General features: G+C 38.8%; 3 protein-coding genes across 3 annotated transcripts; 1 reads left to right on the top strand and 2 right to left on the bottom strand.

Moving 5' to 3' along the window:
- The first annotated feature begins 704 nt into the window (after positions 1-704).
- Positions 705-4,166, top strand: LOC134799562 (zinc finger protein-like 1). Its single transcript, XM_063771997.1, has 6 exons — positions 705-954; positions 1,181-1,292; positions 1,569-1,762; positions 2,512-2,719; positions 3,327-3,447; positions 3,805-4,166. Exons 1-6 carry the CDS (start codon positions 853-855, stop codon positions 3,986-3,988), a joined length of 921 nt encoding a protein of 306 aa, XP_063628067.1. The 5' UTR covers positions 705-852; the 3' UTR covers positions 3,989-4,166.
- Positions 4,167-4,191: 25 nt separating this feature from the next.
- Positions 4,192-6,186, bottom strand: LOC134799561 (tubulin--tyrosine ligase-like protein 12). Its single transcript, XM_063771996.1, has one exon. The coding sequence runs from the start codon at positions 6,116-6,118 to the stop codon at positions 4,277-4,279; it is 1,842 nt and encodes a 613-aa protein (XP_063628066.1). The 5' UTR covers positions 6,119-6,186; the 3' UTR covers positions 4,192-4,276.
- A 1,696-nt stretch (positions 6,187-7,882) lies between these two features.
- LOC134799560 (DDB1- and CUL4-associated factor 5) lies at positions 7,883-21,464 on the bottom strand. The gene is made up of 15 exons (XM_063771995.1): positions 21,104-21,464; positions 19,490-19,647; positions 18,834-18,993; positions 18,170-18,299; positions 17,929-18,091; positions 16,851-16,974; positions 16,436-16,554; positions 15,795-15,920; positions 13,434-13,638; positions 13,140-13,248; positions 12,870-12,993; positions 12,032-12,163; positions 10,552-10,660; positions 9,810-9,905; positions 7,883-9,594 (listed from the first exon to the last, which is right to left on the bottom strand). Exons 1-15 carry the CDS (start codon positions 21,291-21,293, stop codon positions 8,939-8,941), a joined length of 2,601 nt encoding a protein of 866 aa, XP_063628065.1. The 5' UTR covers positions 21,294-21,464; the 3' UTR covers positions 7,883-8,938.
- Between the last annotated feature and the right edge of the window lie 156 nt (positions 21,465-21,620).

Raw genomic sequence — 21,620 nt, 5'->3', positions numbered from 1 at the left:
GAAGTCATGATCAAAAAAATTAAGGCCGGTAAGAGCAGTCAAATGCGAGCGGGCGTGCAGCGTACTCGAATGCGCGCGATCACAATCGGCCCACACTGCCGCCACCGTATTCCCCCGTATATTATGCTAATGTGTGCGTGGCAGCGCGTGCGTACACGGCGCCCGGCGCGCACGCACACATTCAAGCCGGCAGCGCCACATTTCTATGAAGATTCACTACTGTTCTTGTACTGTGATAATATTGACATCATAATTATTTACAAATTTCTTAAAAGATATCAGAACCTTACTCTAAATATAGCACTTAAATAATATAAGAAGGTATTTCACTTTAGTAGTATATTGATATAAATACTACCACAATAGTATATTTTTAACATTGGCAACATGTGCGAGTGAGACACCGCGACCCACCTTTGCTATCTCAAGTGGACCGTTTTCTCTAGTCTGGTAAGAACGTCTTTCTGGCTCGGTGATAAGGTTAAATTTAGTATGGCAAAAAAAGTGACAGTTCACTCCATCTTATAACTTCATGGAAATGACAGTTCGATTTAACGTATTAAAGGCGTTTTTATAACCGTAACCTTCAATGGGTTCGGTTTTGGATTTGTGATCGACACTATCTTAGCCAAGTCCTAGTGTTGTCTGTGCCAAGATAAAAACAAATATATTTTTACATAGAACGCAACCTTATTTTGACATTTGTTTTACGTGGCCGCTACTTTCAGCTGAGGTGCAGCTTTTTGTTTGCCTTTAAAAGGATTTTACAGATAACTTTTGTAGTGTTTATTAATATTACCAGCTGTACCTTATGAAAATCAATAAACTCTTTTCCAAAGGTCATAGTAAATCATGGGTCTCTGCAAATGTCCAAAACGACGAGTTACAAATCAGTTTTGTTTCGAACACAGAGTAAATGTTTGTGAATATTGTATGGTCACGAATCACCCTAAGGTAATTTACTATATTTTTTTACTATAGAAGGTAATTTTGCTATTGCAATTTGCTACTTATGCAGTTAAACAGCATTTCTTATTTAAAAGAAATCTGTATTTATTAGTAACAGTAGTGTTGGAAATCATTATCTTATTATTAACCGCAAAATAATGTAAGAACCAAAGCAAACTTTACATAAAATTCATGTTTTCTTCACAAATTTATAGAACAATTACCATTTCAGTGCATAATTCAATCATACCTGCAGTGGCTGCAGGACAGTGACTACAATCCTATCTGTGAAATTTGCACAAACAGCTTAAGTGAGGGAGAGTGTATCCGACTCACTTGTTACCGTAAGTATTTTATATTATTAGAAAGTAACTCAAATAGTAAACAATAGGTAGAAGTGAATTTGCAGGAAATACGAAAAGCAATACAATTCAAAACATTATTGTTTGATTTTATGTCTTGATTAGACTTTCTTGTTTACAACTTGCTTGTTTCTGATTTGACTGAAACAAAAACAGAAAACAAACTAATGAGTTATTTCCCTATAAGGAAAACACGGCCTAATTCTAATTCATAACACTCTTTTTCTACACCGGTTAATGACAGTGAATTTTGTCCAGATGTATTCCACTGGGCTTGCACTGAGGCCCGATACCGGGCACTCCCTCGAACCACGGCCCCAGCAGGTTACCAATGTCCGTCATGTGCTACACCAGTATTTCCACCTCAGAATCTTGTGTCCCCGGTGGCCGATGTGCTGAGAGAAAAACTGGCTGGCGTCAACTGGGCCCGGGCGGGGCTTGGTCTGCCTTTGGTAAGACTCATTTTTAAAGGTTTGGCTGTAACTTGTTAAGTATTTAATTGGTAGGCATGGGAGTTTTCATCGCATGGTAAGTTTATAGTGAGCTACAGAGTTGGACATTCATTTTAATGTTAATATAGACTCCATGGCTCACTATAATCTTACCATGCAATGAAAACTCCAATGCCTAATAATTGGACTAACTTGACCCTTGTTTCTTTAATATCATAAGATTTTGATCCCTATGGTGATGGTACCATCAAAGTCTAACATATTGTTTAAAACTTTGTATGTTTACTCAATCTCTATTGATGGAATTAACATGTTTATGCTAAATTTGTTGCATAGTTTTCTTAGATATTCACCATGACACACTCATTGAATCGGCTTTTGCGGTTTAATTAAGCCAAACCGCCTTACGTAGCATGGCCATTGTTTAAATAATTGATCATTGTTCAACCTTAAAAATATTACGTCACCTATTTGCTTTTTGCGTTACATCATGTTGGCAATAAAAAAATACTGTTGAACGCATAGAACAAACCGCATCATGAAGGTATTGTGGCGCGAAGCAGCTCAGTCCGTAAAGACGTGCCTCGCCTGACTCAAAAAGCCACGTCTTCACAGACCTGTACACTGTGTGGGCCTATTAAATTCATTTATTACATTATAATCAATCAATCAATCAATCAATCAATTTATTTAATTCAGACCATGTCCATAGTATAAGGGCAGTCTAGCTATATCAGTACTATTCACAGCTTTCAGAGGACCAAGACCTAAAAGCCGCTGTCCGACGCAGTCAGTCGCCCGAGTTCTACGCCAGCGCAGACTCCCAGCGCGGCACGCCGGTCGGAGCTAGCGACGATGAGTCCACACGTAACAATGGCGCCCAACATTCCATAGTACAGATACCTGACGAACACATGTATGACCACACTTCTGTCAAGAGGAGCGACAGTTTACAAGGTCAGTGAAAGTATTATTCAATTACATGAGTTGAGTTCTCGCGCGCGACTCCATACATATAGCGTGACATCAAATACGGACTCGTACGCGAGAACGCAACTCATGCTAGCCAGTCAGAGAGGGCTAATGAATCCTGTGCTGTTACGTGAAATGCCAAATTATTTCCATTACGCTTAAGGACAATAATAACATTTTATAATGGAGATAGTGTAATTAAAGCATTAGAAACAGCTCAGCAAACAATATTTCTGCTAAGGTAACGAGGGGCGAGTATTTTTAAACAGAAAAAGTATTCTCCTGTAGTGTGAATAGTTAGAAAAGACTAACATATGTATCTCTCTTATTAACGGGATGTACAATACCTCGTTTTCTCGCCGCCTGCCTGCCTAGTGAGGCCCGTAGTATTGTCCTACATTCACTGCAGGGCTGCAGGCATTCATTCCTACAACGCTATTAATTGTTATTGAATCTAGACTATTAAAAGTACGATCTTGTGAAACCTCTATGTTGTTATAACTCTCTAACTAAAGGTTAGTGGTGCATAGTAATAAATATGCATGCATAATAATTACTAAAGTCATTTAACTATTTCCGTATTTAATAACAGGTGGTCAAGCTCCGAGAAAAGGATTTAAGGCCGTGGACAATGCGAAACCATCGACCTTCGACCATGACGAGAACAAGTACAAACAGAAATCGACTTTCGCCTGGATCAGCCGGTGGTGGAAGTACGTATTAGATTCCAATATAGCGCCAACCGTAATCTTACGTTTAGACATAAACCTACTTTGAGTAGTAAGCACGCACACGCACAATAAAGTGTATTCTAGCATAATACATTGAAGAAACCTTCCCTTAACACCTACTCCTAAATTAAGTACGTATGTACAGTCACCTGCAATAATATGTTACGCTTCAAAGGCCGCAAAAATATGTGACACGCTCTTATGACTCTACAAATAAGATCGTGTCAGATATTTTTGCGGCCTTCGTTGCGTAACATTTTATTGCAGGTGACTGTACATACTTATCTTGAACGCACTGTAAATGGTAACACTAAAGCTATTTAATATTTCTGTTATCAGAAATACTCTACCATCATCGCGGGTACGAAGAGCCGGAGGCATCTACCGCCGCTACTGGATCCTCCTGTTCATAATAATCGCCGTAGTCATAGTGTTACTAGTGCTCAGCCACAGAGACGTTGACGAGGAAAACCCCTTCGGGTTCATTCAGGACGAGGACCACAGGATTCTTCAGAAAAACTGACAGATTAAGAGAAGCAATACAATTTTGAAGTAACATAGCTAAATGCTATTTATGTTATGTATAAAGTGAAGCAATCTTATAGTGATATATAATTACTAATAAATCATATATTAATTTAATATCTGGAGATGCTCTACACAGAACCTTTTACCTAAATAAAAAACGTTATGAAATGAAATCAGATTTGTTCTTTATGGGTACTTTATTATAAACATAAAAACAAATGGTATACAGATTATACAGATAATAAATACTTTGGAGTCCATTAGAATTTAAGTTGCTTAAATGTTACATTATTTTAATGCATGTGCTTGCTTCTTTGTTCAAGAACAAAACAGAGAAAATGTCATTGTAGAAATCTGGATAGTACTCGCAGGCACGGCGACAGTCCGGCATCCAATTCATTTCCAACAATTTGGGTTGTATGTCTTTTTCTGACCCTTTAGTCTCCCAACTTAGCATTATGTCAGCTGCATACAGAGCCCTGGACTGGGGACTCTCTGCAATACCACAAGGTGCTTTTTTACTAGTTGCTGCAGCAAATAATTCTGCAAACATCTTAAATATTGATTGTTCAACTTCATCCCAGTTATAATTACCATATTGACTAGCCCAAGCCGTCTTGAATTCTGCACAGAGCATTCTGTGCAAAGTTGCATTCTCATTGTAGTTCATTACAGTAAAGTGTTGCTCATAATCCTCAAAGTTGTTCAGAGCAAATGACTTGTTTGAAAATCTAAGGAAAAAGTTGCTATAGACATAGACACTTGTAGGATTAACTGATTTCAACAGAACAACATATCTGATATCAAACTTTACTTGACCAATCTCAGGTCTTTCAAACAGTACTGGGTTTTCTAAATATTTCTGAGCAATCTTTGGTCCACTTAAAGGTAAACGGCACAGGAAATCTAAATTATCAGTTATGTATGTGTCTAATCCCCTTGCAAGGTTGTATGGTTTGCAAATCCAATGATTGTCCAATCCTGCTATCTTTCTCTGCATGTAATATGCAACCAAGTTTGATAATTCCGTCTTCATGTTAAAAGTAGTTGGCAACCACGCAGGCTGTGTGTCAAACTTGTCTTTAGATGCTGAATCTTTCTTGGCTGCTCTTCTTGAAACAATAGCCAAAAGATCTTTAACTGTTAGAACATATTCAAATGGAAACTGATTAACAAATTTTGAAGGAAATGATTCACTTAATTCTTTGAAACTTTTAAAATGTGTTGTATACCACAGGACATCAGCATCATCTTCATTGTCAACTATTTCAAATGCAGAGTCTGTCAAGTACTGATTTATAAATGTGTATTCTGAAAATACCTTCAATTTATCCCCATGCTGGACATTTTTTAATAATTCAAGATTAGGCAGAGTCTCTACAATATGTCCTTCTAGAAAATAATTCTGCCCAGGCTCGTTCTGAGAAAAATCATCATGAAAGTGGTCATAATGTTTCCAAGGAATCAGCATTGCCTCTCTCTGCAGAGGATCAGAGTATGCTCCCTCCACAAAGTTCCTTGTAATAGAATCACCTTCTTCCACATTTTCAATAGGGAAGAGCAAAGTGAAAGTTATTTGCTCCGGTACAAATATAAATGGCACAGCCCTAAAGTTAGGGTTGTCCGAGTGAGTGATCCCAGATCCTAGTTCGTCTAACACATACCAAAGAGGCACCCTTTCTTCAACCGAGAACTCATTCCCTCCAATAGCATATGTGTGAGCGTATTTCCATACATTTTCTGAAACTTTTTCAATCTTCTCTTCATTTGAATCACACTTTATTTGCATAAGAAAACACATCCTTTCCAAAAGTCCAGGTACATTTCTTAGACAATTTTGAACATTGTTTGCCTTAAAAGTCCAGGCATGATCAATCAAGTAAATATGAGACGGGTGTGAACGTTCAATGTCGCATAATGCTACAACGGCCCAGAGCGGATCATAGCTTTTCTTCTCAGCGTCCTCGTAATCGATTTGTACTAATTGGAATGTGGACCCGGAGTCAAATATCTGATCGTATAACTTCTTGCAAAGAACGGGCCAAAAGTGCTCAGGAACGCCAGACAAAACCAATTGAGGTTTGTGCATAGCTATGAATGTGTTATACTTCGATACTCCGTCCATTTTTGAAGGGAGTGAAAACGAAGAAGGAGTAAATTATATTCAATGCACTGATTTTTTTAGGTTACTTCGTTAAGGTCGTTAAGTCAGTCACTAATGGTCACTAACCTAACGTCAAGTGTCAAAACAATTTAAAGGCATATCGGATGCGTTCGGAAAAATGTGTTTTATAGCCATAACAGACTATCGCACCGCACCACGACCTTGGTGCGGTGCGTCGCACGAATCGATAGTGTGTAAGGCTGTAAGGCAGTGTACAGCTTGGCAAAAAAGAGTAGAAATTAAAAAGTGGCAACACTGTAGTGTCGTCCCTTTCAAACCAATTTATATAAGAAAGGGACGACACTACAGTGTTGCCACTTTTTAATTTCTACTCTTTTTTGCCAAGCTGTAAGGTGGTCGAGTACGTGTGTGTGTACCTTATAATTATAAAACAAAGCAAGGCCTGTTCACTTCCTAAGAAAGTTATGTCCCCAAATAATTGCGCATGTGTGCGCCTTAATCTTCTATGTGTGCGTTGGCCTCCGGGAAAAAGTTGCGAGTAATAAAAATAAAAACATTTTTCTACAGCAACATTGCTCCCAACTCTGATTTAAATTATCACGAATTTTATACAATATTAATCATAAAACGGGACTTAAAACGCTTAAAACTTAATTACATGCGATTAAGTTTTATAATGAATATTTGCTTCCAACTGTCTTTATCAATGTTCATAAAATATATGGAGGGTAGGTACGTCTACCCACCATAATAAAAAATATATTTGTCAATGACTCTGTCCAACTGCTGTGGTTAAAGTTCATAACGAAAATTTTATTTATTAACTCTTTAAATAATACATACAACGTGTACCGCTACGTACCACTTAAGACTGTAAGTCTGTACCTACATGGATTACAGCAATGCACATAGAAAATGTGCTAAATGCGGAGCAACGGCTGTTGAAGCAGCCAGAGTGAAATTTACAACTTTAGTGGGTTCAGAAGGAACCGAGTCATAACGCATCTGGAAAGCGTATTAATTAACCGTGAAGAAATGTATGAATACAAGTTGGAAATCTGTGTAAAATGCCGTATGTAAAGTGTAGTGTATCTGTGTGTAAAGTGTAATAGGTAGGCATGCCTAATGTTATTTGTATAAAAGGTACTGAAAACTTTGTGAATGCGCTTTATTAATGTCTATTTTTTTATTAAGTTGCCAGTTGCCAGTTTTCAGTGTATATTTTTATATGTAAAACATTTTTTAATAAATAATATATATAATGTTATAAACATAAACATGCCTTTTATTTAAATCAATTGATAATACCACAAACAAGGGGTAATATTTGCATCTTGCATATATTTCGTGATATGAAGATAACGAATATGTTTATCAACAGAATTACTACCTACCAATACCCGCCAGGCTAAACCGGTTGTCAACTTTAGTTCCATTGGTACACAAAGACGGCGCCACTAGTATAAACGTATAAACGGTTGGGGACATTTTTTTGTATGGAGTTACCGTTCTTCTCCTAGTGAGTATTATATTCTTTGAAACAAAGTCCCCCGCCGCGCCTGTATGTTTGTGTTTGTATGTTTGTTCGTAATAAACTCAAACTACTAAACGGATTTTCATGCGGTTTTCACCTATCAATAGAGGGATTCTTGAGGAAGGTTTAGGTGTATAATTTGTTAACCCGTGCGAAGCCGGGCCGGGTCGCTAGTATTTTTATATGAAATACCAAATATAACAATAATCAAACAATAATAAACAAAACTATTTATGTTAATATAATATATTCACCAGATTGGTCTAACGCTAATAACCATTTTAAAGAACATGATGGCTCTTAACGACTATTTAAGTAATAATAATAGTGATCACAATACCTTTATAATAATAATAAACTATTCAAAAAGGAAACTGATTAGATACACATTTGTGGCACTCGAGTGTTTACGAGTTAGGCCTTGGTCTCCAGTTGACGCCGCACGCTGCATGCGTCATATTGTTTGGAAGTTAAAAAAGCGTCAACCGGAAAACAAGGCCTTAGAATCAATCCACATCCACACGGCGACTTTACTGCCAACTTACAGTATCGAAGTGCGGTGCACCGCGCCCAACCGTACCATCCGTCACGCTCAGCGTACCATCGCCCAACACTCTCCATCGGTAGACCTTATGCGTTTTGTAATAAGGTCCACCAATGTACAGTTAGGAGTGTTGCCGTTTGTACGTGCTCTAAAAGATAATGGGGTATATCAACGCCGAATTGTGTCAAGACGCATGACTCAAACTGAGTAGCTGCAAAAAAGTCGTCGCATGGTGTCTACATTTATCAATTGATGGGTCCAGGGAGAAAACTGTGAGAGCCCCATTTCCCAAAATTGTTTTTGGTTCTCATAATTAAAAACAGAGTTGGGCACTCCTAAAAGTAAACGATGATTTCGATCATTTCAAACTTTTTTTTATAACTAAGTAACCTCAAGATTTGAGATTACACAATTTAATTAATGTTACAGTACAGTAATAGTTGTCCACCTCTTAACATTGGTTAGATTGAATCAACTGAACAAGAAGAACTGAAACATTAATTTTAGTCATCTGCCCGAAAAAAAGAGCATAGTATTCAACTATAATTTAGAATAAAAATATAGATGGACATACATTTCAATCAGAATAAAGAGGCCATGCTTAAATTAAGATTTATAAAAATTCGAACGAATGTTATCCCAACACTGCTCTTAAAGTGCCTAAACCTTCAATAGATATTTTTTAAATGTTCTGTCACCATTTCTTTCCTGGACGCTCAATAAAATCTTAATGCTATTCATATTAATTAGAATCAGACTCCATATGTTTCCTATAGTTGCGCCTCGCCTTTTTGACTCGCTGCCGGAGCTTGAGCGCCTGCCAGTCCGGGTCGTCGGACACGTCGCCGGCGGGCTGCGAGCGCCGCTCCGTGCTGCCGGCCGCCGTGCCCACGCCGCTGTCCGGCGTCCCCAGCGAGCCCGGCGCCGGCCACATGCTCTCCTCGGTGCTGCAACTGCTCTCTAGTTCACTCTCGTTCGTCTCGTTCATCAGTCGCGCTATAGTCCTGTTATTATACTCTTTAGATAACCTATCGGGAACGATCGCCTGGTCTTTTGGCGGGGGCGATTCGCTGGAATCTGACCTTTTCAAACTCCTTGCCATTCTCCTCCCTTTTCTCCGGTGTCTGGTTTCGGAAGGTGGCGGGGTGGAGTCGGACTCCGGGGGCTCCACTATTAGCGAGTCGCGCGTTTCGTCCCCGTTGTATTGCGCCATATACTCCTCCATTCTCGTGTACGACCCGTAGGGTCCCGGGGTGGTGAAGTCGAGGTCGAAGCCGTGTACGCGGTGTGCGGGCCGCCTATCGCAGCCGCTGGCGGGGGACGACGACCCGCTGCCTGATTGGTCGTCGGAATCGGCCGCCACTCTGAACATCGCCGATGTGTTTTCGCCCCTGTAACCTGCGGAGAATAGCAGAGGATGTTAAGGTTTCTCAGGTGTAGGAATTGACTACATTCGGAAGATCGCGGGTTTTCTGGATGAGATTAGCACAGAACCGGGAGTAGCATGAGACACTTTTGCTCAGCAGCGGGCGATAACAAGCTAAGAAAATTGCCTGGCCTTACATTCTAGGCATTATTATTCTAAGATACTTGTTTTCTTTATTGTGGCTTACCTGTGCTTGTGCTTGGTAACGTCATCGAGTCGAGGCCATCCAGATAATCAGCTCTACTCGAAAGGGGAATGCCATTATCGCTATCATGGGTGAATCCTAAAAACAGTACCACATATTTAATTATAGTTAGCTTATTATCATTAAACTAAGGATTTAAACTAACAACTTTAACACATTCAGTGCCGAAAACCTGACTATCGGGTATTTTATGATTTCGTTCCCAGGCTGGACGACCCGATAGTCGGGATCGTAGTACTACTGCTTTATATGACGAAATTGTTGTGGTCTGGCGCGGACGTCTTGTTTGGCTGGGTGGCAATGAATGTGTTAAAATATCCTACACCTTTTAAACAAAGTCTCCCGCTGCGTCTGTATGTATGTATGTGTGTTTGCAATAAAGGCAAAAACAACTGAACGGATTTTCATGCGGTTTTCACCTACATCAATAGAGTGATTGTTGAGGAAGGTTTAGGTGTATGCGAAGCCGGGGCGGGTCACAGTTACATAAAGATATATGTGTATGAATATAAAAGCTAGGACCCTCTCTGACTTTTCGGTGCGACATCGACGTATCTATGCCAATCAGGCGACTCCATACATCAAGCGCGACATCAAGTATGGACTCGCGTGCGAGAACGCAACTTATGCTAGACCGCCAGATAGCAGTACTGTTGTCGTATTTATTTCTTACTACCAAGTCAAGAAATCGGGAAAGCAGCCATACTTTACCATGTAAACTTACCACTGCTTCTTAAATTCATAACAGACTTTCTGTAACTAGTATTGGTCGCTTTAGTTTTCCTTTTCGATGCTCTGGACAGATTCATTCGTCTGCGCAGCGGCCGGAGGTTCTGAAACAAGCTTGATTTATAATGGCAATACCAGTGGAGAGACACTCCTGACTTCGGGTAAACTCGGCTCCGTTCGGCTCAGCATTGCTCCGAGCAATTATTAGGGTTGACACAACTTGACGTCCCTTTGCGTGCACGACCATAGATAAGATAAAGACTTGAATTTTGACAACCCTAAATAGCCGAAACGGATAGTGCCATAAGTTAAAAAGGGATATCATGATTCGACCCTGAATCGCTGTCAAACTTCGGTTTTGTAGGAAGTGTCCTTTCTGTACGGTAGTACTAGAGTCTGGCTAGCAAAAAATTGTTGACAGATATTTCGTTGTTGTATCACCAATTGTCTATGATTTAAAAAAAAAGCTAAAAGTCAGTTGTCAATGTATGTCATTCATTCAAATTGTTTGCGGTTTATAAAGGGTTTATATTAAATAATATTAATAATGTTTATACTGAGTGAGGTTCGCAAACTATTATTTAAGCTCGTAAATAATTACGACAATGTGTGACTTCTATGATTTATATTTTTGATATTACTTATAATGAATGAAATTAATGTTTACTTGTGACTTCTATGATTTATATTTTTGATATTACTTATAATTTAATGTTAAATTTTAATGTACATAATCATTACTTGCATGCAGTTTAGGTAAGACTCACTATTTCTATGCCTATTCAGGCAGGATGTGCTGAACAAAATTCTGTTATTACATCTTTAATGTACCACATTCAAAGAAATAAATAAATGATTGATTGATTGATTGATTGAAAAAAAAAAGTCGACGTGTAGCGTTGTATAACGAAAAACTGCAATGTTTACAACTCCTAAACAAATGTAAACAAATTAGGAGGTTGGTGCTCTATAAATATTTTGATATTCAGTATTTAGCATATTTGGCATAGTACTTATGTATTTTTTAGATGATGGATAAATATTACGGTATTATACGGCTAGGTCTTATTTACACTACATTTCATTTTTCGCCTTGTTACAATGGTAAATGGTGAGAAAGTGTTAACATTTGTGTTTATTGTTGACTGTACTTTACATAGTGGTAGAAATTATGTGAGCTGACTTTGAGTGCACGTCAACGTATATTTAACTTATATCCTTTTCCAGTTCTTAAATGCATCATAAGAAATTGTATAGACACTTTAATTACTATGCGAACGCCAAAGTGTGGTAACCTTGAAGCAGTAATGAAATAAAAGAAACACGGTAGGTGGTAGGTTACTCTAAAGCCTAAACCGAACACGCAAAAAACGGGATGTTCAGTGGGAAAGTGCCCTAAGAGTCACATGCGGCCTGCTCGTCCCGGTGTGCGGACCCTGAGGGATCAGGACCCTAAAGATTATGTAATGTCTCACCCGTCCGGTGGCGCGGTAGAGCGGGCGCGGCTCGTCCTCGTCAGGCTCGCTGGAGGGCGGGTCGCGCCGCGCCGCCGCCGCCGCCGCCGGCCCGGCGCGAGCGCAGCGCACCAAGCGAGACCGCGGCCCGTTCTGAAAGAGGTGTAGCGTTGTGAGCACATGTCCTCTAACTAAAACGTCCTGCAATCCTTAATCTTATTGATATTCCATATATCCAGGAATATATATATATATCACTACACTTGTATATTTGAAGCCCACGCCCACCTGAGATTTATGTTAGCCCCATTCTCTTCAATAGTAGCAATGGCCCAACTCGAGTATACAGCGGACGCGCTTCTCGACCTGAACTTGCTCAACGACACCTGCAGTCCATATGTTAACTACGCCTATATTCTATGCATAGAATGTACCCTCCAGTATCTCAACTCGAGTCCTCGTGGAGCACGCCGCGAAGACACATTGGACCGCTATTTACCTATTTACGCGTGGACCACATCGTGAAGTTGCTCAATGCTCAATAATACAGTCAATCCAGATATTTACACCTATAGTCTACGTGTACCACATCCTCTTCATTACTACACCTATAGCCTATTATATCCTTCAGTAACCCAGTTCCAAGTCCTCGCGGAGACCGCCGCGAATACCCACAGGACTGCTGCTTTCGGTTAGCGCTGGTGCACGTCGACAGCATCAAGTACTTGCTCAACTCTTTACAATACCTATAGTCTCCTAAGACCCGGCCATAAAAAATCCCAAAAGTTGCCAGTAGAATTTGAACCTATAAAGTATGAAAGAGAGTAGATTTTGTATTGTGTAGCCTTCGGTAATCTACCTCAAATCCCCGCGGAGCGCGTCGAGACGACCCGCTCGACCTCTGCTTGCCCTTGGCGCTCGCGCGCGTCGGCAGCATCTTGAACTTGCTGAGCAACGCCCGGCGGTCCAGGTGCTTGCTGCGTCTGTAGCATAGTTATCATCGCTTCAGCTTCCTTGCGTGCCTTACTATATCGACCTATATACCCGCTTTTTATACAAATCAAATTGGTTAGAATGGGTTATAGGACATTATATAACGTTACATTGAATTTTTGCTTCAACCACTTACCTGACTGTGCCTCTTTTCTGTACTTCACGTGAATTCTTTGGATAGCGCGACGCAACCAACCGCGCCAGCCTATTTGGACCCCTTTGACTGCGGTTTGCGCTGTTACTTACTGCAAAAAAAAAAACACAGTGCTATAAGTCTCTCATCAGTAGCGAGTCCATTAGAACTATTCCCACTGACCCCCTTCCTGTCACCCAAGCACAAGCCTCAGAACGCAGGGCACACTCTCTCGCTACATCCTCAAACAATAACTTCGTCTTTCTTGCCTAACCCATATTTGACGCACTGACTCACTCCGTATCTTGGGCGGCAGCACTAGCGGCAGGAAGTCCGCTAGTAGATGCGTCTCTTCCTCACAGGAATCAGTGTGATGCGCCGCTTCCGAAGACTCGGAGCTCTCGCCGAGGCACTCGAGCTCGCGTTGCACTAGCGAGTCGAAGAATGCCATCATTCGCGGGTCTTCGCTCGTGGATTGGTCCGCGTAGTTGTGCGATATGTACTGGGAATGTGGATAAAAAATAATTTATGAATTTACAATTACATACATCAACAAACTCATATGTGACGTCCCACGGTCAAAGGTACCTTATGGCGGGTATGGAGTTATGCATACCCCAGTAATCTACAATAAATAAGCTATCGATAACACAAAAGATCAACCTTCTAGGTTGCGTAGTTACAGAGATATGATTTTTTGAAAATAATGTTGTGAAATGAGCAACTTTACGATAGAGAAGTTTTAAGTTTAGCCGCCTAAAAAACTATGTTCCTGAAGTAAGTTACATAGTTGACTACAAATAATAATGCCTTATATATCTGAGATTAAAAAAATATTGCGACTTGTTCTGTAATGCAAATAGAAACTTTTGATATCGACTGATTTATGTGTATACTAACCAATCTCTTGAAAATAAAGTTTTATTTCATTTTCACGATTGATTGCAATGAGCTCTCAAGATTTAAATTTTATCTATTAGAAAACGACACTGACAGACAGTTTAAGCAAAATACAATACCGATTTAGAGGTGAAAATGTATTTTCTGACTTTTTCATATAAAATCACAAAATTGAATATTTTTACTTTTAATGTGACACACAATCAATTTTTCTGAGCACATATGAAAGAAATTCTGTCATTCAAATGAAATAAATCCTAAAACCCCAACTAAATACTATATTTAACCCCTTATGCCACTTTAAACTTACATAACAATAACAGTATTTGCTCCATACATTTACGAAAAGGTACCTTATGGAAATAAATCTAATAATACATCACTACAAAATATCAATCATATTATAGTTTATCTTTTATGAATAGAAAATATTAATTTACATTAAACTGCCCCCAATTTAATTAGTTCTTCGTCATAATAATCTTAAAAAAGACCAATAATTTGTATGTAATGAAAAGGTACCTTGTGGTCAAGTTACATGATGAGGCATGATGATGATGGAACAGTTAGGATAAACTAATAATATTTTGGGGTTAAGATGGTATAAATCGTCTATTTCTTATCAATAATATATTTCGGTTGCTATTGAAGATAAGCGGCATTGAGGTTCAATGACCTCAGATATTCCATAAGGTAATGCGTCGGGTATTGGCATTTTTTAGCAAACCAATGGCTGATTTACTGCATGCGACCAAACCAAATGAAGATTATTCTAGTTAAGAAAGACTTGACGAGAGTAACTTTGGTATAATAGCAGTCTACTTGGATTTGTGATGTCGGTCTATGTACGGTTATAATATTTGCGAGGCGCCCCAACCAGAACTGAAATTATCAAATTAGTTTTGCAGAATGCTAATACAGTTCTCTACCAAACTTCTTTTCCCGTATTGACTAGTTTTTTTGGGAATTTTCAATCTTTTTTCCATAAGGTACCTTTTCTACTAAACTCTGAGACGACATTACTAGGCTTATAACTAACTTATAACAAAAATAAAAACAGGTAAACAAACGTTACGCATTAAGGTTTCAGATCACACAATAAAAAAAAATTGAGCATTTTTTCACCTCTTTACAAAACATTTAATATCTCCGAAACTAGAAACCCTCATAAGGTACCTTTTCCCGTGGAACGTCACATATGTATCGCTACGTCACGTCTATACAGTCAATCGACGAGAGGAGATGGGGGAGTCGATCGCGCCCGAGCTGCATACAACGCTGTCATCGCCGTCGGATCACTGTTACTTTTTACATTGTGGTGGTGGCTACATTGAGACCAATGAATGGAATTTCAGTCATCTGACACATATGACTAGATATCTATTAAAAACAAGTTTTTGAAGATGATTGACCTAACTTCATATCAACTTATTACTACTAATTACTTACTATTAATTAAGATGTAAGATGTATGTACAACGAATAGAAGGAAAAAATAATCACGGCCTGTGCCTGTGCCCAGGGCTGGAATCGAATCGTCTTCAGCTTCTTCTTTGCTCACATGATATCGACCTTAAGGTCCGCGCAAACCAGCACTTTAAATTTATCAATGTATATTATTCCCTATTTCAATTAAATTCAGGTATAAATTTGAACGCTCTGAGACTGACCTCGGAGCATCACAGAACATCACAGTTAAGAGTTGGCCAAAAAAGAGCTTAGCCCTTACAAGGTCGTATAAGAGTAATAACAACATACCTGTCCATTGAGGTGCATGAGCGTCACATAGTCATCTTGGCCGTAGATCTCCCGCGGATTGTCCGAGCCAGTGGCGCTCTCCAGCAAATCGCCGCGCATCGCCGGGTACTCCATCGTCGACCACAGCTGAATTATATAATATATTTGTGGCTTTCCATCAGAGAAATCATTATCCTGCATGTGCAATAAGGACGTTTATATCACAATTTCTGTTGGAATGTAAAAATGTCTTTACCCTTATTGCATATGAAGCATAATTGATGGAAAGCCACATTTAGGAAGAAATGCTACTAGTGCATACCTATTGTTTGCTAGTTAAAAATATGTTTGTATTATGGTACGGTGGTGATTAAAATTCAGGTTTTTTGTCCAAGGAAGCATTTTCCTCAATAATGAATGCTTAATACCTACAGCAAATGTCATTTTAATAACTTTTTTGCCTTCCATTGTAGTCACTAATTTTATCGAATCGATATTGAGAGAAATTTAACGTTTTGACAACTTGCTTTAAAAAAGTGACATTTTAAGCAAACATTTTTTTCAAGAGTCGTAGTTTCGTGCAGTGATATTTCTGAAAAACTACATATTTTGAGTTACGAATCTCCAGAGCTTAAATGAAATAAGAAGTCATAAATATTTACCTTGATGATTTTCTCGACTCCAGACGAGGCAATGAGAGAGTACTGCGGGTTGAAACGCACTTGATTCACGATCGAGCGGTGACCGTACAGCACTATGTGCGGACTCTCCACTACCACATCTGTACAAAATATTTATACATTTCAGAAGTACCTGGATTCCTTTACCATGAAGATAATATTCACATTAGTTGATCATCATCTTACATTGAAAAGACATATGAGCAAAGCAATCTCTTTATATTTAAAAAATACCTTTGAAATTGTTTATTTGTTTGAGACATTTGAGTAGAATTAAGACCAAATGAGCAAGTTAATTTGATTTAAAGGAAATGGCAAGAAGGCCAACTTTTAAGCGGATTTTAAGTTAATTAATGTAACGTGGATCTGATTTTAGGCAGTTCTTTAAACACCTTACCTTCACTTGCAGGTTCAGGAACTTTCCACAAGTAAAGGTTAAAATCATCGGACCCTGATAGCACATATTTGTCACCCTCGCCGGCGAAACTGCAGCTCTTCATGGTGCACGAGTTGTAGTAGTCCTGTAGAAAAAAATCCTAAGTTTCAGTACCTACATATTGTATACATAGACATATTATTACAATGGAGTCGAGGATGCCGAATTAATCTAAGTGGATGTAATAGAGATAAACGAACTCTCACTCGTAGTGCGAGTAAAGCAACAGTAAAAGCCACCACCGCAGCGCGAGCACTGTGGAACAGCTCTAAAATGCCGTTCTGTTGCGGGAGGTGGTTGCAGTATTAAGGCCGGGTATAACACGTCACCTGGTGGTAGAACTTTGCACGCTTCTCTTGCTCGTAGAGCGCGTACAGCACGGGCGGGAGCCGCGTGAGCACAACACTTGTGTCAGGCTCGCTTGCCGGCGCTGTTAAACCTCTTCGAAATGCCGTTCTGTTGAGGGTAGTTGTAACATAACCCGAGTATACGTCACCTGACGGTAGAACTCTGTATGGGCTCCTGTACATGGAGCGCGTACAGTACGTGCATGCCGACGCTTCCGACTAGGGTTGCCAACCGTACTATATTATATAGTATTGTACTATATTTTAGCTCTCTGTACTATATACTTTTGGAAAAATACGCTAAAATACTATATTTCCGATTAAAGTACATTACACTCATGTTTAGTATTTTATCTAAAAGTACTATATTTTTTGAAATGTACTATATTTTTTTGAAATGTACTATATTTTTGATGCCTTATCCTGGAAAATACTATATTCCACCAAAAAAAAGTTGGCAACCCTACTTCCGACTGCCGTCAAGCGCCCTAGTAACACGTGTGATATTAACTCAATTTGGCTCGTAGCGACTCAGTATCAGACGTGTGATACTATAGATAGAGCAATATGGGCCGAATTTCTTTACGTCAGTTTGTTGTAGTAGTAGTAGGCGGTAGCTCGACGGGTAAAACCGCTCCGAGAAGCCATTCTGTAAAGGGCGGAGTTTGCAAAACTGGGAAAACTATACACACCTGGTGGTAGAACTCTGCACGCGGCTCCTGCTCGTAGAGCGCGTACAGCACTGGCGGGAGCCGCCGCCGCAGCGCCAGTACATGCGTACCGGCTTTGTTAAAGCGGACCGACATGCAGTTTTGGAAAGGGCCGTTGCCGTTGCCTGAGTAGCGTATCAACGGGCTGCAACGAAATTATAATACAAATTTCCGTAAGGCTCGATTAAATTTTACTTTCGTCAGCGTCATCAATTCTACTAACCGTTTAGGTGACTTGAGATCCCAGAGCGCGACTCCATCCCTAGAGTTTGCCGACACGAGTATGTCCTTCTGCATGGGGTGGAACATCACTCCGTGGAAGGGTTTCCTGCTGCGCGATATCACCAAGGACTCTACAATAATAATATTCATGTACACATATTGCCATCAATACCTTATAACTTAAAAGTTATGTGCATGGTACGGTTGATGGATGAAATAAGATGATGGAAATAAAATACACAGACAACACAATATTACATAGTTCGAAACAAAATCTTTATTCTAGGTAGTATAATTTACTTTAGAAACCAGGGTTGTTTAAGCCACCCAGGACGAGTGAGTAAGCATGTGCTAACTGGTCGAACTTAACCCTTTTCCAGACCGCACCAAACAACAAGGTTTTCCAAAAAAAGCAAATATATTAAAATTTATGCAGCATTGATGATTAATTTAATTATAAGTAACTTTTCACGAAAGACCAATCGAATATGAACCTTAAATCGGATTACTAAGTTTGAAATTCTATTGGCGAGTATGTGGTCGCTACATGCACTATGCCTGGAAAAGGGTTAAAGCTGGCCTGGCTCTTTCCATCTGTGTCATTCCCCCTGCCTTGGACAGGCTTATCTTGACATGCTAAATTTGGTCAAAATTAGGGTTCTTACCATGAACAGACTGCCTAGTATCGAAAAGCAGAAGTCTGCCATCATTGCCCGCCGTGGAGACCACACGGTCGTTAAACGGGTCGATGCTGAGGCAGCACACGGCGCGCTGATGGCTTAACACTTCTACTGGGCGCTTGCTCTCCACATCATGTACAATTACCTTGAAAATCATAAGGAGATTAAATGAGCAGATCAATTGAATGTTGCATTGCTTTGCAAACATGAAAATCCTGAAAAATGACGCTACTATGTGCGTGGACAAACTGTCCTCTTAATAACAGATATCACTTTATAAGCAACACTTGCGTGCAGGTGAGAAATGGATTATTTTTAAAAGTCAGATCCCAAGTGAGCCTAAATTAAATACCCTAAAACCACAATGCTAGCCAAAATGAATGTTTCTGGCATACACCTGTTGTAAATGGTGCCTTAATTTTATAAATAGACGCCAGAGAGATTAAATAGGTACAACACAGCAATGGTGGCCCTATAACTGACCTAATTTAAACTAACACGATTTTCATTCATAATTTTAACTGAAACGGGAGACTTAAACACATGCACTCAAACACTGCACTGAAAAATCAGGGCAAGTAATAAAGTAAGTGGACAAGGCAAGGGGACATAATGATCTTCCTATATAAATATAATCTTACAATATCATCATTGCCTCCAGAGTAAATCTTCTTCGAGTCATCAGTAATCCCAAGACAAAAGATGTTAGACTGGTGGGTGGACTTCATGGCCTCAGGTTGGCCTCGATCCACAATGGCCTGCCCAAATTGCCATAACATCACCCTCCTGTCATCTCCACCTGGGAAGACAAATGCAAGTGTAAAGTTGCCCAACTTGTAAAACAACTTCCCCAACAGTATAAAACTACTAAATGCTATGGAATACACGAAAAAATTAATTAGTTTTCTGTTAGAGCACTGATTCTATAGCGTGAAGGAATGATGAGAAAAGTATTTAATATAAACTATTTTTATCTCCTTGGATATCACGGGCCTATAATCCCGGTTTTTTGATAGACTTGCGTGGGGACACAGATCCAACACGTAGAGGCTCCTTGGAGAGCTTTGATGTCATGTAGAACGCCAGCTGGAACCCGTTCACAGGTGCAACAATAGACACCCATGAACCGGTCTCAGCAGGCATTGGGAATATTGTAGAAAAAGAGAACAATTAATTAATTATTTATTATGACATTTAATATTTGAATATTAATCAATTACAGTAATTAGTAACTAACATTTTTTGTAAAATTTGCATGTGAATACTGTACACCACCTAACAAAACAACACCTATGAATTATAGAATTAAGTATTCTTGCAAATAAAAAAACTTTTTAAAGATATTTTGTAGTAAAAAATATAATACACATAAAGAGGAGGACATTTTCAGGAATCCTTTAATAGTCAAATTAAGTGAATAAGTTAATGTACATTGATGTTATATTGTGACATGATACATAAATGATTCACAAAAAAACATTTGTAAGTATATTGAGTTTTACCTAGTTACATTTTACAAATTAATGGAAACTTTAATACAATGGTTCACATATGTAGGGGAAAGCATATTTCTTGCCATCAACCACCAATTTCAGAGCTAAGGTGAAATTAGTACTTGTTTTGGTATAGTAATAGAATTTACAGTATATATGGCCCTATTTTCCCGCACTAGTGCGTAAACTAGCACTTTTCGTGTGTATGTCAAAAGTTTAAAGGGCCATATGTACTGTAAAACGTTGTACGATACACGTGCGAATAGGTAATTCGCAACTTGTGTCGATTAAAAACACTCCCTTCGGTCGTGTTTTAATTTATCGCCACTCGTTTCGAATTTCCTCTTTTCCGCACTGGTATCGTAAATAACTATTTCTTGTTTGGTAGAGCATTACATTTGTTAAATAGTACTACAAATATATCATAATTATGTAATGTAGGTAGTGCAAGCACTAAAATATTGAGTTGCGTATTCGGGCAAATACGCGCAACAAATAGCGAAGTAGGCGCCATTAGCTGCAAGTGTTTGTAAACAATCTTACAAGTAGGTATCATGAGAAGAATTGAATCAAAACTTGTTTATAACATTAAACAAAAATAAGTTTTTATTTAAATAAATCAAGACACCTATAATTTCTGCATTATACCAGCAGTTCTGATTATTTGTAGACGCGACGCCATTGTACAAAAAAAAACGCAAACTAATTAATTTCATTACAACAAACTAATTAAGAACTGCTTAAGATAATAAAAATATTTACCAGATACAAGTATTTCGCCATTACAAGAAAACTCGATAGCATTTACACATCCAAAATGGCACTTTAAATCCTTCCGATACAGGTTCTTCGCTGCACTCAACCTGTTTTCAAACAACGTAGCCTTAAGATCGGGCACTATTCCATATTCCCTTTTCTTGATATATGGTAACGGGTTAGCTTTATTCGCCATTGTGAGATTTTAAACAACCATTTTCTTATTTATTCACGAAAAATCAAAACTTTGTCTTGTCCTGCGTCGACAGTCAGCTGTAGAATATTTTTAAAAACATCTTTTAGGTTTCTTTACACGTGAAACAAATCAATAATGATTATTTTCTATTATTAAACGAGATTTATTTGATTTAAGTTCAGAAAAAATTAAAGTATTTTATTCATATCTTATTCATAAAACACTTTAAAGAAAATGTATTTAGTTTGTATTACATATTCAGCGAAGATTTCATCAAGATAATGGTTCGATTCGCAGTCGCGAAACGGAAAGTATATTTTGTTATAT

This window comes from Cydia splendana, chromosome 18 (genome assembly GCF_910591565.1).
Source record: "Cydia splendana chromosome 18, ilCydSple1.2, whole genome shotgun sequence".
Classification (NCBI taxonomy): domain Eukaryota; kingdom Metazoa; phylum Arthropoda; class Insecta; order Lepidoptera; family Tortricidae; genus Cydia; species Cydia splendana.
This window is presented reverse-complemented; position numbering and strand designations above follow the sequence as displayed.